General features: G+C 40.0%; 1 protein-coding gene across 1 annotated transcript in view; it reads right to left on the bottom strand.

The window, feature by feature from the left end:
* The window catches only part of PLCZ1 (phospholipase C zeta 1), a 95281-nt gene that overhangs the window by 32672 nt on the left and 47044 nt on the right, over positions 1-15565 (bottom strand). Inside the window, exons 6-7 of the mRNA XM_075602995.1 lie at positions 9300-9524; positions 2236-2392 (exon numbers count right to left, since the gene is read on the bottom strand). Of these exons, the coding sequence (XP_075459110.1) occupies positions 2236-2392; positions 9300-9524 (382 nt within the window). The remainder of the gene's footprint in view (positions 1-2235; positions 2393-9299; positions 9525-15565) is intronic.

Below are 15565 nucleotides of genomic sequence, written 5' to 3'. Positions count from 1 at the left end.
TATGGTTAATGTCTTTTCTTAAATCTGCCATTTCTTTCCGAAATAAAGATTTAATCTCCCTGCAAAATTCTTTCATGTCACTCCTGGTCACCAAATGTTTATCCCGATTCTCTGATCTTGCCTCCGATCGCTCCTGTTCAGACTCCAACCCTCCTTGCAGTGTTGGCGCACTGGAGCTCCCTGCTCGCGCCAAATCATCCTTATGAAAATAATCCATTAAAACAGATGATGCTTTCATGGATTTAGCTCTTGTGGACATCTCGTGAGGTTCCTAAGTCCGAATCTCACCTTGTGTAGTAGAACAATTTGTTTTAATCTCTCAGTAAATGCTTATTTTAACTGAGGTTTGTAAATAATGTGTTTTATTTGTCTGATAAGCCAAGTAAAAGTAGATGCAAAAAAAAAAGAATACTTTGGTTAATGAACAATAATTTTACTATGTTGATTATGAAAGTCCACAACTAAAAACAGAAAACATTATCAAGTTTTGGACATCACACACACACACACACACACACACACACACACACACACACACACACACACACACACACACACACACACACACACACACACACACACACACACACTGGCTGCCTTTTAAATTTGTGCTCAATGAAATGCTGAAGCTGATATATTACTGAGCGTAACCCATTATTGTTACAGCTTTCAGAGTGGTAGGCAGTCTGCTGTTTGGAACACAGCAACAGATCTGTTTTTAATACTTTGCTGCCAAAGGACAGAGCTCAAATTGGTGTGTGTGAGAGCCTGTTTCAAAAAAGGAAGTGGATATGACTTTCTGAATGGTTGCTGTTTTGTATTGTATTGTATGTCTTTATTTATATAGCGCTGTAACAGGGGATTTATCCCTGTTCAGGTAATGTGCCTCTAATCCAGCAGTGTGGTGGTTAACTACTGGTAGTCAATTAACAAACACCACCTGCCTGATTAGATGGCTTAGAAAAGCTTGTCTTTTGAGACAGGAAGAGAGACTCCTTAGCTCACACCTGAGCTGAACTTGGAGACACTTGTCTTGAGCCCTGCCAGAAGAAACAGCAGAGCTGCTTTCAAGACACAGGGGAAACTTCTAAACCTGAATGCTGACAAACCCTGAAGAAAAGGTAGCAACCAGGGACAGAGAAGATTTTCCCTCCAAACCACAAGGAAGAGATAAGACTTTTATTTACAAGACTTTCTATATCTGCTTATTTCATGCTATATGTTTGGGGCTGGGAGACATGCTTATCTAAGGGAGTTGTGAACTGCATAGTATTTCACTAGAAATACTCCCAAGTGAATAGAAGCTTTGTTTACCCCTTGTTTGGATGGTTTCCTGATGTTAAGGAAAAGGCGCAATAAAAGGCTTATTTAATTTCACTATAATCAGTCTCCCTTGCATACCTCTGTGAGCGTCCGCCTACAAGCGCCATTAATGTACATGGCGCTTCACAGTAGTAATACATGTGGTAATCAAATAAATAACAGATAATATAAATAACAGATCATGGGAATAAGTGCTTCAGACATAAAAGTAACATTAAGGAAGAGGAGTCCCTGTTCCGAGGAGCTTACAGTCTAATTGATAGGTAGGGAGAACGTACAGAGACAGTAGGAGGGAGTTCTGGTAAGTGCGTCTGCAGGGGGCCAAGCTTTATGTATCATGTGTTCAGAATATCCACAGTGCTATTCATATGCTTCTTTAAGCAAATGTGTCTTAAGGTGGGTCTTAAAGGTGGATAGAGAGGGTGCTAGTCGGGTACTGAGGGGAAGGGCATTCCAGAGGTGTGGGGCAGTCAGTGAAAAAGGTTTAAGGCGGGAGAGGGCTTTAGATACAAAGGGGGTACAAAGAAGGCATCCTTGAAGCAACCAAAGTATGATCAGTACATTAAAATAATAATTAAAAATAGCATTAGGAGTTTTAAAGGAACGCAGACAGTATTATCTAATACTACAGATCTGATTTATTTATTTATTTTAAAAAATAGGATTATACATGCTTTGCTGCTTTAAGAGAATGCACATTTCAAGTAAAGGGGATATAATCTACTGAGTTCCTTTAATTTATAAAACAATTACTATAATTATACGTAAGGAAGTTGCCTTCTCAACTTTGTTGCAGTAAAGCCTCCCTTGCAACTGTTTAGCAAGTTAATAATCTTTGCCAATAGCCAAGTAAGCAGAAGTTAAAGTAATGTACTGGAACTTTCATCTTTATTAAACAGAGAAAAAAAATACCTGACTGCTTTGCTAGTTTCTGTGCGAGACCCTCTGCGATGGAGTTATTTTCGTAGAACTTCTGATGTGCTCTTGCATGTTCAAAGCTTATAAATTTCACAGATTTTGTATAGATGACAAGATCTGAGAGTTCCATAGCTATAACGATCTTCTTTTCCTATGTGAACACAACAAAACTAAGCTGTGAACATTTGCATTACAAAAATGTCTCAAACTTTTATAAAGGCTTACAAAATAGACACAGATCTAACGCTATCTAATATAGCAGGATTAATGTCCAAAGTGAAATATCTGAAATCCATGCTTACTAATAAGATGTGCAAAAAGTGAAAAAATGAGGGCGCTCTTTTATAACCCAAGGTGTCAGAAATATAAAGTGACAATATATGATTAAATAATATAACAAATAAGTTAAATGGAGATACACTGCTCAGAAACCCAATATAAGAATGTCCTTGTAGTTCTTCAATGGTATGTCTTCTTTGTAGTGAGGAGCGCGGAATCGAAAAATATAAAAAAGGGAAAGAGGCTACATGGTGCAATGTTGCAAGGAAAATGTAGCTATAATCGAGACTGAGAATCTTGAGGTGTCATAACTCACATGTCACAATTCAAAACAAGCATTGGTGAAAATCCAGGAATCACTCCACTTCACTAGTGACTAACAGTGAGCTTCGCCCCTCCCGGAATAGAAGAAGACACACAGGTGTATATAGCAAGATTGAGTTCATAGTAAAACAATGTAAAACATGAACACTCACATATTGAAATGCTAAAATCAGCACGAGAGAGAAAGGGCTCCTACCCCGAACGCCAACGCGTCTCTGCGGATGGAACAGCAGCTGTGTGATGCCAGTCTAGATGCCATATCTCACTCAGCCTTGTTCTCAAAATCATATCAGCCAGGTTTTGCGATGACGCATCCGGCAGCTGTCTCCTCTCTCACTCCTCTCAGCTGAAAACAGATTGTGTCTCTACGCGTTTCGCTTCCGCTTTGTCAGGAGATGTGTAAAGTATACAACAAAAAAACAAACAAAGATTCCCAAATCTACTTCCAATGTGAAAAAACACTCAGTTCAATACCTATATATTCTCTTGAAAAAGGGTCATTTAGTTTTACCGTTTGGCCAAAGCGGTTTAAGCCTGCTGCCACTTCAAGGCATGACCGTTAACAGGTCCAAACACTACCTGAGTTAAAATTCTTCTTCACCTGTATAATTACAAGAGAATGATCTGCATTGGATCTGTCGTAACCCAGCAAAATGAAACATACCTGCCAACTTGGAAAGTGGGGAGGGGTGAGCTTAAACACACAGCTGAGAACAACTGCACAAAGTTAATAAACACACAGATACCAAACAAGCTATGAGAAACCCCAAACATTACCACATAATATATATATATTTATATATGTGTCAAAAGGAGTGCTAGTGGGCATGGCTACATGTATACTACAACAAAAAACAAGTTGGCAGGTCTGTTTCATTTTGGTGGGTTATGACAGATCCAATGCAGATCATTCTTCCTGTAATTATACAGGTAAATAAGAATTTTAACTTGATGGAGAGAAAATTTGGGATGGAGAGAAATCCATTTGGGATGATGACAGCTTGATTTATGGGTGTCATTCTGTCTACTTTCTTGAAAAATCTTTTGGGGGTTAATTCTATCATTCTCAATGTAAATAGTCAAATTGAGAAAATTGATCTCTTGACTTGTCCACGGTGAAGTAAATTTTAAATTTAATGTGTTATTGTTGATATACGCAAGGAAGAGCTTGAGATCATCCACACGACCAAATGAACAGCACATCGTCAATGTAACGTTTCCAGAGGACCAGGCTCGCACTGAACTGGTGGTCAAACCAAATGAAGTCTGACTCCCATATTGTTGTGATTGTGTATACTGTATTTATGATGATATATTTCTAGACTCTGCTTTTGCTAAAGTTAATGGTCTCAGTATTTTGGCCACCATTCACTTTTTACTGTATTTGTCATGCAACATTTTCTGTCCACACTCCAGTTCTTCATTCCCTTTATTGACTGCGGGTGTTTCTAAGTCATATTTATGCCTGTACATTAACTATGACAATAGGTGGTTATATTATGCACTTATAATTTGAGAAATCGCATATTTTTCTCTCCATCAATTATATTTCTATGTGAATTATGCACAATGTGAAGATAGGCTAGTCTTTCATATATTCATTGTGACTATTTTATAGTATGAGCTGGCAGTATATGTATTTGCATTCTCTATTATACAGCCTGATGTCCATTGCTGACCATTGCAGAAAATCACATGCTATATGTTTATGTTTTGGAGGAGTTAATACTCCATCTACCAAATTTGCTCATTCTATTATATTACATACTGATGTGATTGTTTTCTATGTGTGGTTCTAATTGGACACCAGGTGTTCATCAGTTTTTGATTAGTTATGGATTATTGTCAGCACCGGGGGCATAGGCTATTTAAGTTGTCAGCATCAGACATACTTTACACGGCTCCTGACGAAGCGGAAGCGAAACATGTAGAGACGCCATCTTTTTTCAGCAGAGAGGAGTGAGGAGACCGCCGCCGCACACTTCATTGCAAATCCTAGTTCATGTGATTTTCGAGAACGAGGCTGAATGACAGACGGCATCCAGACCGGCATCACACAGCTGCTGTTCCATCCGCAGAGACGCGACGGAGTTTGGGGCAGGAGCCCTTTCTCTTTCGTGCTGATTTTAGAATTTCCGTGTCTTCCATACTGTCTTAGTTTAAATATATTGACAGTTCTATTGAGCAGAAATTGTGCACGGCCTATAACTGAGCATAATATTCCTGTGATATTAAGCTCTGCATTCACTGACTACATACACAGAATAACAAGCTTTAGGTGCTCTGCTCAGTGACAGTCTTTGAGTGGATGATTAGTATTCCATATATATCATAGATAGCGTTCCCTGGGATGGGGAGAGCTGGGGCTCAATAGGGTATAGAATACACAAATATATGAGAGAAAAGACCAATTAATAGTTATTCCTTTTCTTTCGAGTCATGATGTACAATGACTTGAATGTACCCTTAGTAAAGTGTCCATACTGTAAAACAGAAAACTGTGGGACTGGTGAGGATAGTGCCAATGATGTTGCAGCTTGTTATTGGCCTGCGGATCCTGTGAGTGTTGGAGGCTATAGTGTTTCCCACAGTGGAAACTTTAAACCCAGCACGTTAACCGGTAATTACTGGGGAGGGGAAGAGGAGTCCCGAGAGCTGAAAAAGCGAGTGCTTCTGCTCTGGAGAAAACCCTGTTTCCAATTATATAAAACCATCAATAAAAAAAGCAGTCCAGCAACTTTACTGCCTTATAATCAGAATTAGAGTAGTGGTATATATTATAACCAATACACAGCACTAGTTGTGTTACTGTGCAGTTAGGATTCCTGTAGATATAGTTTTCTTTCCATAAGCAGTTCATTATTGGTACAGTACTTCTTGGGGAAGGGAAGAGTTGTTTTAGTGGGTTCTAGAGCTGTAGATGACTTGTAAGGTCATCCACTACCAGGTGTTTCTGTTACAGTAAGTATGGGAAATAAGATCTGAGTACAGTAGTAAGTTCTTGTCTTACATTAACTTGATATCTGTTGGACTCGGTTGTCCAAAAGCCTCAGGGATCACACATAGGGTGACCAGACGTCCCGATTTCGCTTGGTGTTCCTTTTATATATCTTTACATTTCCTGAACATAATGGTCGCCTTCTAACTTTGTATATGAATAAGTGTAACAGATTATTGTTACAGCTTTCAGAGTAATAGACAGTCTGCAGTTTGGAACACAGCAACAGATCTGTTTGTGATACTTTGTTGCCAAAAGGCAGAGGTCAAAAAAAGGTGTGTATCAGAGCCTGTTTCAAATCAGAAAATGGATATGACTTTCTAAATGCTTGCTAAGCAGCCAAAGTATGATCAGTACATTTAAAAAAATAATTAAATATTGCATTAGAAATGTAAAAAGAATGCAGACAGTATTATCGAATACGGCATAACTGATTCATTTAACAAAAACATATAGGATTTTCACCTTTTGCTGCTTTAAAGCAACCTACACAATCTTATACTGGACGCATTCTCTGAATAAGTCAACATGATTCCACTTACTTACAGTAATGGCGTGGCCATACGCTACACAATTTCATTTTAAAATGAACCTAAGGGCATCTGGCATTTATTAAATATAAAAACATTCAAAATAATATGAAGTGGTGAGGAAGCTGTGAAAAATTATAATTTAAAAAGTGACAGAAAATATAATCTGCAAGGCAGGTATGTAATATTGAAGTAGATAAACCTTGAAATATTCAATTCAGTCTCACTGCACAAAATTAATTTTTAGTTTCTACTTTCCAAAGGGCAGTAGGTGAACATGCTGGCAACTAAAAATAGTAAGTGTTTTCTTTTTTTTTTTTAAATGTCTCGTCTCAGTATATTGTCAGTCTGTAGCAAAGTAAAGATTCCCCATTTATTCTAACACATAATCACCTATAATGGGATTAATATGGGAAATGGAATGTATTTTAACATCTCAATCCAGCCTGATTGGAAATACTTTAGGCAGAATGCAAATGCTGATTTGATTATAACCTGCCATGAAGCATCGTGTTGGCAAAGGTAGACGAATGACGGCTGGCCTGCTGTTTACTGCAAAAATGCGTCAACATCCATTCAGTGTTAAAATGATGTTCAATTATGGGATTTGTTACCATGATAAAATTGCAACAACAAAAAAAGGAGAAACAAAGGCAATTCTGACCAGAACAGCTTTTGCTGTAATTTTCAGGCATTCCTGAGCTATAACCTGGGTCACGCGTTACATATATTTTTAACCAAAAATACATATGACGCAGGTTGAGATCGCATTTAGTGGACAAACGTTAAAGTTTTTCGTAGATTACGTTATAAGCATTCAGAACTTTCCAAACCTCATATAGTAGGTTTCTTCTTCAAGTGCTCTGCGACACAGTAAGAAGGACGCATTTATAGCGTTTATCGCATTTATAGCCAAAAGTAATGAGTAGAGATGGGCGAAATATTTGGGGTGGATTTGTATCAGCCTCAGATCAGTCGGTTCCTTCGTCCGTGGATCAGTCTAAAAAATGATGATTCTCCTTTTGCGAAAATCTTTTTTTTAACACCGACAATCCATCTTCGGTTTCCACAATCCGCTGACGGATTTTAGTAATCCAATCCGCGGATTCAGAAATCCGCGCGTGGATTGTTAAAATCCAACAGCGGATTGTATCCAATGGCGGCTTTGGATTAATCCACGTTGATTGAAGCTGTAATAATCTGTCAGCGGATTTTACGCGGCGGAACGGATTTTGAATGGAAAACTCGGGAAATTCAGGGAAACGGATTTGGACTGGCTCCCCCATCTCTAGTAATGAATAAGGGGGGAGATAATCTCTGTTGGAAGTCATCAAATTGAATGGTGACAAGATTAACATGAATTATTCGGAGCTGGGTATGATCGGTGTCAGAGGTGGATGACTAGTAGAGGTGTGAAGAGGTGGCAGGCAAGTGCTCACACCTTCTCTAAAATGTGGGTCCAGAAGAGGATTGCAGACATAATGTGCCAGAAGACCAGAGTCTTGATTTAAACCATTGTTTTGGGAGCCCAGAAGTTGGAGATATTGAAATTTCCATGTATCATATGTATTTACATTTTTTCCATGAGAAATAATACTTTTAAATCTGTAAGTGAGTGTCCTGTTTGGGAAAAGGGTTTTCCCACAGGAGTTCCTGTATTGATGTCCGAGATGCAGAATCTGTGGTGATTCATCCTGGTTGAAGAGTATGTTTTGTTTCTCCAACATAGTTCATATAGGTGCATATTCTATAGTGTATGAGATGCACCACATTGCTGGATTTGGAGGTGAAAGTTATCCTGGATGAATGATAGTGGCCATTGTGCATATCCCATATCTCAATTCTGGGACATCCAAATTTCAACAGTCTAGCAGGGAAGTTAGAAAAAGGAAGGGGAAGGAGGTGGGATACATCATTTTGAAGGCAGGGAGAGTAAAAGACATGTGTGGCATCGCCTCCTCAGGCGACGCAGCGTCATAACGTCACGACAACACATGACGTTGCGGAGCAATGCGGCATCACACTGTCATGGCAACGCAGCGCCATGGGATGTAGTGGCGCCATGTGACAACATGTTATCATGGCAACGCAGCGCCATTTGACATTGCGGCGCCATGATCACGGGACGCTGAAAGCGGAGATGCCACTGGGCAGGTAAGAGACCGTTACAGAGGCCCCGCGCTCTCCCATGGAAATTTAATTGTTGTTGGCAAGAACACGGAGTGCACCTCCATCATACCAGCCCGAGTGTATGCCACTATATGCAACTGTAACACAGTGAGATTATACCCGTGAGTGACGAGTGGAAACATTAAGTGCTATCAAGCTGGATGAACCGTGAGTACTGTTAGACCATTGTTAAAAGTTTGTCTTTCCAGTGGATTCAGAGTCATGTGTCTTTGTGACTTCTGGACTAAATGTGGCAATTGGTTGTTCAATATCCCTATTTTTGCCCACTCTGTACATCACCTCTAATCAATAGTCGACTTTCGTAGTTTGCCTGCACCACTGATGTTCTCTACTTGAGTGAGTTTTGTTCATGCTGTAAGTGTATACTCTATAACAGTGCTCTCCAAACTTTTCAGTACGAGGGGCACATCGTATATTCTACACATTATCGCGGGCCAAAAAAAAAAATATTTTTAGAATTTTTGTATATTTATATATTTTATAAATGAATGAATAAGTTTTATTTGGATCTTTTTTGGGTCATCAGCATGATATGATTCAGAACAAAAGAGAAATGTGACAATTACAAAGAAAGGATGCCGTGCTTACACTGGGAAATGATATATAATGAGCAAAAATATACAAATATTTCAAGTTGCTGCGAGTCAGATAAAATCTTGTGGGGGGCCTCATGTGGCCCCCAGCCATAATTTGGAGACCCCTGCTCTATAACATTATTGTTTTCTTTTCCCTTTTACCTTCTGTTTGTTCTTTGATTGATCCTCGATTTTTAATGGCCCGATTACGGGCGCAGCATTTTTCCTTTGGGATCGTGGTGACCTTTCTTGTTCAACAATCATATCATCGTCAAATTCTTCCATGCATTCTCCGACCTGTCCACGTTTGCTCTTACCATGGTTAAGAACAGTATCCTGGAGGAGTCCAATTTTCTTATTTTTTATCAGTATTTTATATTTCAGTTCCTGAGAAATTAACAAAATAATAAGTTACTGATTTTATTAATGCAAATATTTCTTTTCCTAAAGCTTCTTCTACTTCGGCAGCAGAGATTCTAAAATACTCTTCATTGTGGCACATACAAGGTTGAACAGTCCAGGAAGAGAAGAAAGATATTTTAACTGCTCTTCTATTTTATTAATAGATATGTGAGAGAATGTGCTTTCCAAATGTATTTCTTGAATTTCCTTTAAATGTAGCTCCAGAGTTTTACAAAACTTGCTGTATGTATATATATATATATATATATATATATATATATATATATATATATATATATATATATATATACATATATATATATATATATATATATATACATATATATATATATATATATATACACATATATATATACACACAGTATAAATGATACAAATAGCATCCGGCGCAGTTAGAAATTATGTCATTATGAAAAAATCCTTTTAGGAGTGAGTTTAATAAGACTATATTAATTGAAGATCAAATGGATCCTTGAACTTATAACAAATTTTAATAACAATGTTACCCCATAAAGGGCACTATTAGTGTAACAAAAGCAGATTTGTAACATGCAATGTTGCTTGTAGAATCAGGAATGAAACCACATGGGAGTAAAGTATTGTGAATGTGGGCCTTATTCAGAACGCCTCGATAAGGCCCTTATCGAGCACTTATCGACCAAAATGGCTACTCGTATTCAGATAGCCTCGATAAGTGCTCGATAACGGCCTGTATCGATGCAAAATTTTATCGCTATCCGAAATTCGCCGACTGAGCAGCGATCAGCCCCTTATCAACCATTTCCGGATGGTTGATAAACTCGCGCGATTCAGAGACCCGCGAGTCGGCTGTCGCGGCCTATCGCAGCCCATCGCAGCCCTAAAAGGCGGTCTTCTCCCCAAATCCAATTCACCACAATTTTTTTGGTCAATTGGTGGGGAGATGCCTCGATGAGCTGCGGTTTGTCGGGACTTAGAAAAAATCAGGCCCCTTTCCTGGCTCGGATTGATGGCGGGGGTCTCCGGAGCTGAAAGCGTTTAATAGCAGCTCCGGACCCCCCGGCATGCATCCGAGGCAGGAAACATGCATGTACAGCAACTTCATTACCTTAGCGGCTAACCGCTAAGGCAATGAAGGGGCTAAACACCCGTGCCAGGCTTACTGTAAGAAACATACAATACAATACAGTGGCTAGCGGAGGTGGGTGAAGGGGGAATTTGTCCCTTAGTGGCTGTTTAGGCATTGCGGGTGGGTTGCGGGGGGAGTTAACCCCTTCATTACCTTAGTGGTTAATACTGCTAAGGTAATAAAGGGGTTAACCCAACCGCTACCCACCCGCAAGGTCTAAACACCCATCCTTAGGGCTAAAACCCCCTTCACCCACCCGTGAGACCTAAACACCCACCCTTGACTGACTATACCCACCCTATACCCATTGAGTAGTATAGTGGTACATCCTACCCATATACAGGCATACCCCGCATTAACGTACGCAATGGGACCGGAGCATGTATGTAAAGCGAAAATGTACTTAAAGTGAAGCATTACCTTTTTCCCATTTATCGATGCATGTACTGTACTGCAATCATCATACACGTGCATAACTGATGTAAATAACGCATGTGTAACAGGCTCAATAGTCTCCCCGCTTGCGCACAACTTCGGTACAGGTAGGGAGCCGGTGTTGCTGTTCAGGACGTACTGACAGGCGCATGTGTGAGCTGCCGTTTGCCTATTGAGCGAGATGTACTTACTTGCGAGTGTACTTAAAGTGAGTGTCCTTAAACCGGGGTATGCCTGTAATAATAATATGGGCATGATAAGCCTCTATATCACTCAATGGGTACCTTAATTACAATACAGTAATACACGAGACACACAATAAAAAAATGTAACTAAACTCCAAAAAATCACACGTCACTGAATACAAACAGTAGCCAGCTAATCCAATCAATACAATCAATAGCAACATCAACAATGAATTAATTAAACCATTAACCAATCTAAACAATTAATTCCGAAACCAACTCAAAATGAATAGTAACACTAACCAATATAAACAATGAATTACTCCAACATTAATGAATTTAAACAGTTAAATAGAAAGAAAGAAATTCTAACAATCTCTGAAGTAACCATAAAACATATTAGCTAACATAATATAACATTAAATTCAAACGAACACCAATCGCAAATCTTTAATTACATTAAGCATGAAAAAACAAACAATGACATCCACATAATACATGAAATGCCAAAAAGCAACACCAATACCAAGCGAGAAATGCCCCCCAAATATTGTCATAATAATGTATTAATCTATACCCTAAAGAGGTACCGATTAATATATTGTCAGTCAATGTGCCTCCCCCCAAAAAATCAAAAAACACATCCAAAGATTAAACCTGTAAAAAGAGACCTTTACAAACATTGAATATATTACTTACCATTAGAAGCGGTGGCCCTCCGACTCCCGGGGAAACAGGAAGCTCACGTACCTTGAAGGCCTCCAACAGCATCCGATGCCATCCGCCATGAAGATCTGGCTCAGGTACCCCAATCTTCTTTTTTCTTTCTTTAATCACCTTCTTCTATCTTCATCTGTAACCATTTCTTGTTCTTCTTTATCTTCTTTCTTCATCTGTCAATCCAAAATACCCCATGTTAAATCCCAGCCGATGCTGTCTCGTCGGCTTCTTGGGCTCAAATGAGGCGTCACGGCCTTAAATATGGCTTGTGACGTCACATTTACCCTCAAAATGGTTAACAGCCACCTGATTGGCTGTTAAAACCATGTGCAGACTTTAATTATTTTTTTTGCCGTGACGTCACTTAAAGGGAATGATGCCAGCCAATCAGAATGGCTGTGCTTCATTTGCCTTTAAGATGACGTCACGAAGCTGGCGTCAGATGGTATTTCAGCCAATCAGATCATGGGAACAAATTCCACACTCTGATTGGCTGAACTACCTTGTGACACAGCGGCCATCTTGGATTTAGTGACGTCATGTTAAAGGGAATGATGCCAGCCAATCAGAATGGCTTGATAAAGGACCTACCGGTCCGAAACGCGTAGGAGGTGCTTGTTTTTGTCCCCCAAGGGGTGAATATGTCTCCAACCGTGCACTGAATAAAGGTACTTTTTTGTAACCACCTGGCTCCCTGGCTGTGCGCCATTCTTTTTTCTTGTTGTGGTAAGTATAACTGTATTTATTTACTTTATTTATGTATGCTAATGCAGTGTTTAATAATGGGCAAATAATCTATTATCCATATCCGGATAATAGTTATTTTCCCCATTACTGTACTGTATGGGTTTGGGCGGACGGGGGGGTGTGTATTGATGTTTTTTTTAAATATTTATTAATATACATTTCTTTAATAGTGTAGAGGGGTAGAGGGTCTCTGGAGCTGAACCACGTTGGTTTTATGTCCGGGGACCCCCTGCTTCCTGAGATACAGGCACCTTTATGGGGTGCCGGTATCTCCTATGCAAGGAAATGTCCCAGTCAGTCCCAGTCCCCATAAAGGTGCCTGTATCTTGGGAAGCAGGGGGTCCCCGAACATAAAACCAACGTGGTTCAGCTCCGGAGACCCTCTGCACCTCTACACTAATAAAGAAATGTATATTTAAATAAATAATTTTCGGGCGACATTTCAGCTGTGAGAGGCGGCTCTCTCAGAGCCGCTCTCTCTGCAGCAGAAATGAATCGCTGGTTTAGGCCTTTTCAGAAGCTCGAGGCTCTCGCTGGCAGCAACTCGCCCGTTTTGGGCATTTTGCTATCACTGGTAATCGAGCCTTTCTGAATACCGTGATAACAACGGCCAAAAAACAGTCATTTTAAATTCCCTGGCGATTTTTTTTATCAACCCTCTCTGAATAAGGCCCTGTGTCTCTGTAACTGCTTATTAAAGAGTCCAATAGGTGTATGATTGAGAGGTGTTTTGTGTCCTGTAATTGGAGCCAAATCTTATCAGTACCTTTGATTGTGTAATACTCCAGAACAACAATGGGTGATGTGACCTTCACGCTGCAAGGGGCAACCCTGATGAAGTCATCGTAGATGACGAAACGCGTAGGGCGTGGCTAAATCATACGGCTGTCATTCACAATTCCTTTATGGGGTAACATTGTTATTTAAATTTGTTATTAGTTCAAGGATCCATTTGATCCTCACTTAATATAGTCTTATTAAACCCACTACTAATAGGATTTTTCATAAGGACATCATTTCTAACTGCGCCGGATGTTATTTGTATCCCTGATATCTGGGTTCTTGTGTTAAAGCCAGCATTGTGGCTGCACTATTTAGGAATTTGTAACCCTTATCTTTCTGCGCACTTGTTATTTATTTGAATATATATATATGTGTGTGTGTGTGTGTGTCACGTGGCCTGACTTTAGAGTCATGTGACCTTCACGTTGACTTTTAATGCTTGACAATTTCAATTTTTTGACATTTCAAAATGGTTGCAAATTATTTTATGAAAACAAAGTGTGTGTGTGTGTGTGTGCGCCGAGCATGCAAATTGTAAGTGAATCTTCTTTGTCTTTTGTCACTGTTTTGTCACAGAAATTGTTTTGTGATGCTGACGTTTTTAATTAAAAATCAAAACATATTTCACGGCCAAAACACAAAGAAGTTTGACTTAGAACACACGTGCTGCACACACACCCTGTTTTAGCTATTTGCACTTCTAACTGTGAATTCCTCGTGTGTGTGTGTCCCTGTGTGTGTTTGTGTGTCTGTGTGTGTGTCTCTGTATATGTGTGTGTGTCTGTTTGTGTGTGCGTGTGTGTGCGTGTGTCTGTGTGTGTCTGTATCTCTGTGTGTGCATGTGTGGTTCTGTGTGTGTGTCTTTGTGTGTATGTCTATGTGTGTCTCTGTGTCTCTGTGTTTGTGTAACTGTGTGTGTGTCACTATGTCTCTGTGTGTGTCTCTGTGTGTATGTGTGTGTGTGTGTCTCTCTGTGTATGTGTGTGTGTCTCTGTGTGTGTGTCTGTGTGTGTGCGTGTGCTGTCTCTTTGCATGCGCGCGGTGCCAGCGGCTACTGTGCATGTGCGTGGGGGAAGGGGATAACGGCTCCTGCGCATGCGCGCCAAGCCTACTTATGACAAGATAAACAGATAAGTATTTAACTATATAATTTGTCAAGTTGGGTGTAGCACTGGGGATTTTTGTCTTTCGTGACCATCATACAGCATCCACATTGCCGGCTTGGCTACTCTCTTCATTTAGGGGCTACCAAACTTTAAAAATGGATTTTACAGAATTGGTTAATGTGCGTGCATTGAAAATGTTATGGTGTACTTACCGGTAAATGTAGAAAATCATAAATTACTATAGCTGGACATTCTGGATAGTAATCAAGTGAATGCCAAGGGATATGAAAAGACTAAGATGACGAACAAAAGTCAGATGGGAAGATGAAATCAGAAAATCTGTTGGAGCGCTGTGGAGAAAAAGGGCTTGCAACTGCAGTAGTGCACTGTACCTGGGAGATCGTTGGGGAGGCTTCATCCAGAACGGACTGAGGATGATGATATATATTTATACTGTATATGGAAGTTGGAACACAGTGATATTGTTTTAAAACTCTAAAACATAACATTTAGATGTAGTGGAACAAAAAAGCACAGGCGCACTGCCAGGGAGTCAGGTGGTGTAAAAGTTAAAATCCGTTTAATTCAGAACATATCTGATGACAAACATAGCCCCATGGGGGGCCACAAACAACCTCCTACGCGTTTCGGACGGGTAGGTCCTTTATCAAGGAGTGTGGAACCCATAATAAAGGGACATCTTATATACCCCAAGTAAATGAGGCTAAATTACAACAGCTGGTATATTTTATTCAAAAAGCCCCCTTACGCATGCGCGTGACGTCACGGCGGGCGCCGCCGTCGCAACTGAAGGAACAGCCTCTCAAAGTGCGCCCCCCCCCCGTGCTTGACCGTCACGCGCATGCGCCTCTAAGAGAGGATAACCTGCAGACTAGTATCACAACCACATCTAAGCCCCGG

The sequence above is a fragment of the Ascaphus truei genome, chromosome 5 (genome assembly GCF_040206685.1).
Source record: "Ascaphus truei isolate aAscTru1 chromosome 5, aAscTru1.hap1, whole genome shotgun sequence".
In the NCBI taxonomy this organism is placed as follows: Eukaryota; Metazoa; Chordata; class Amphibia; order Anura; family Ascaphidae; genus Ascaphus; species Ascaphus truei.
This window is presented reverse-complemented; position numbering and strand designations above follow the sequence as displayed.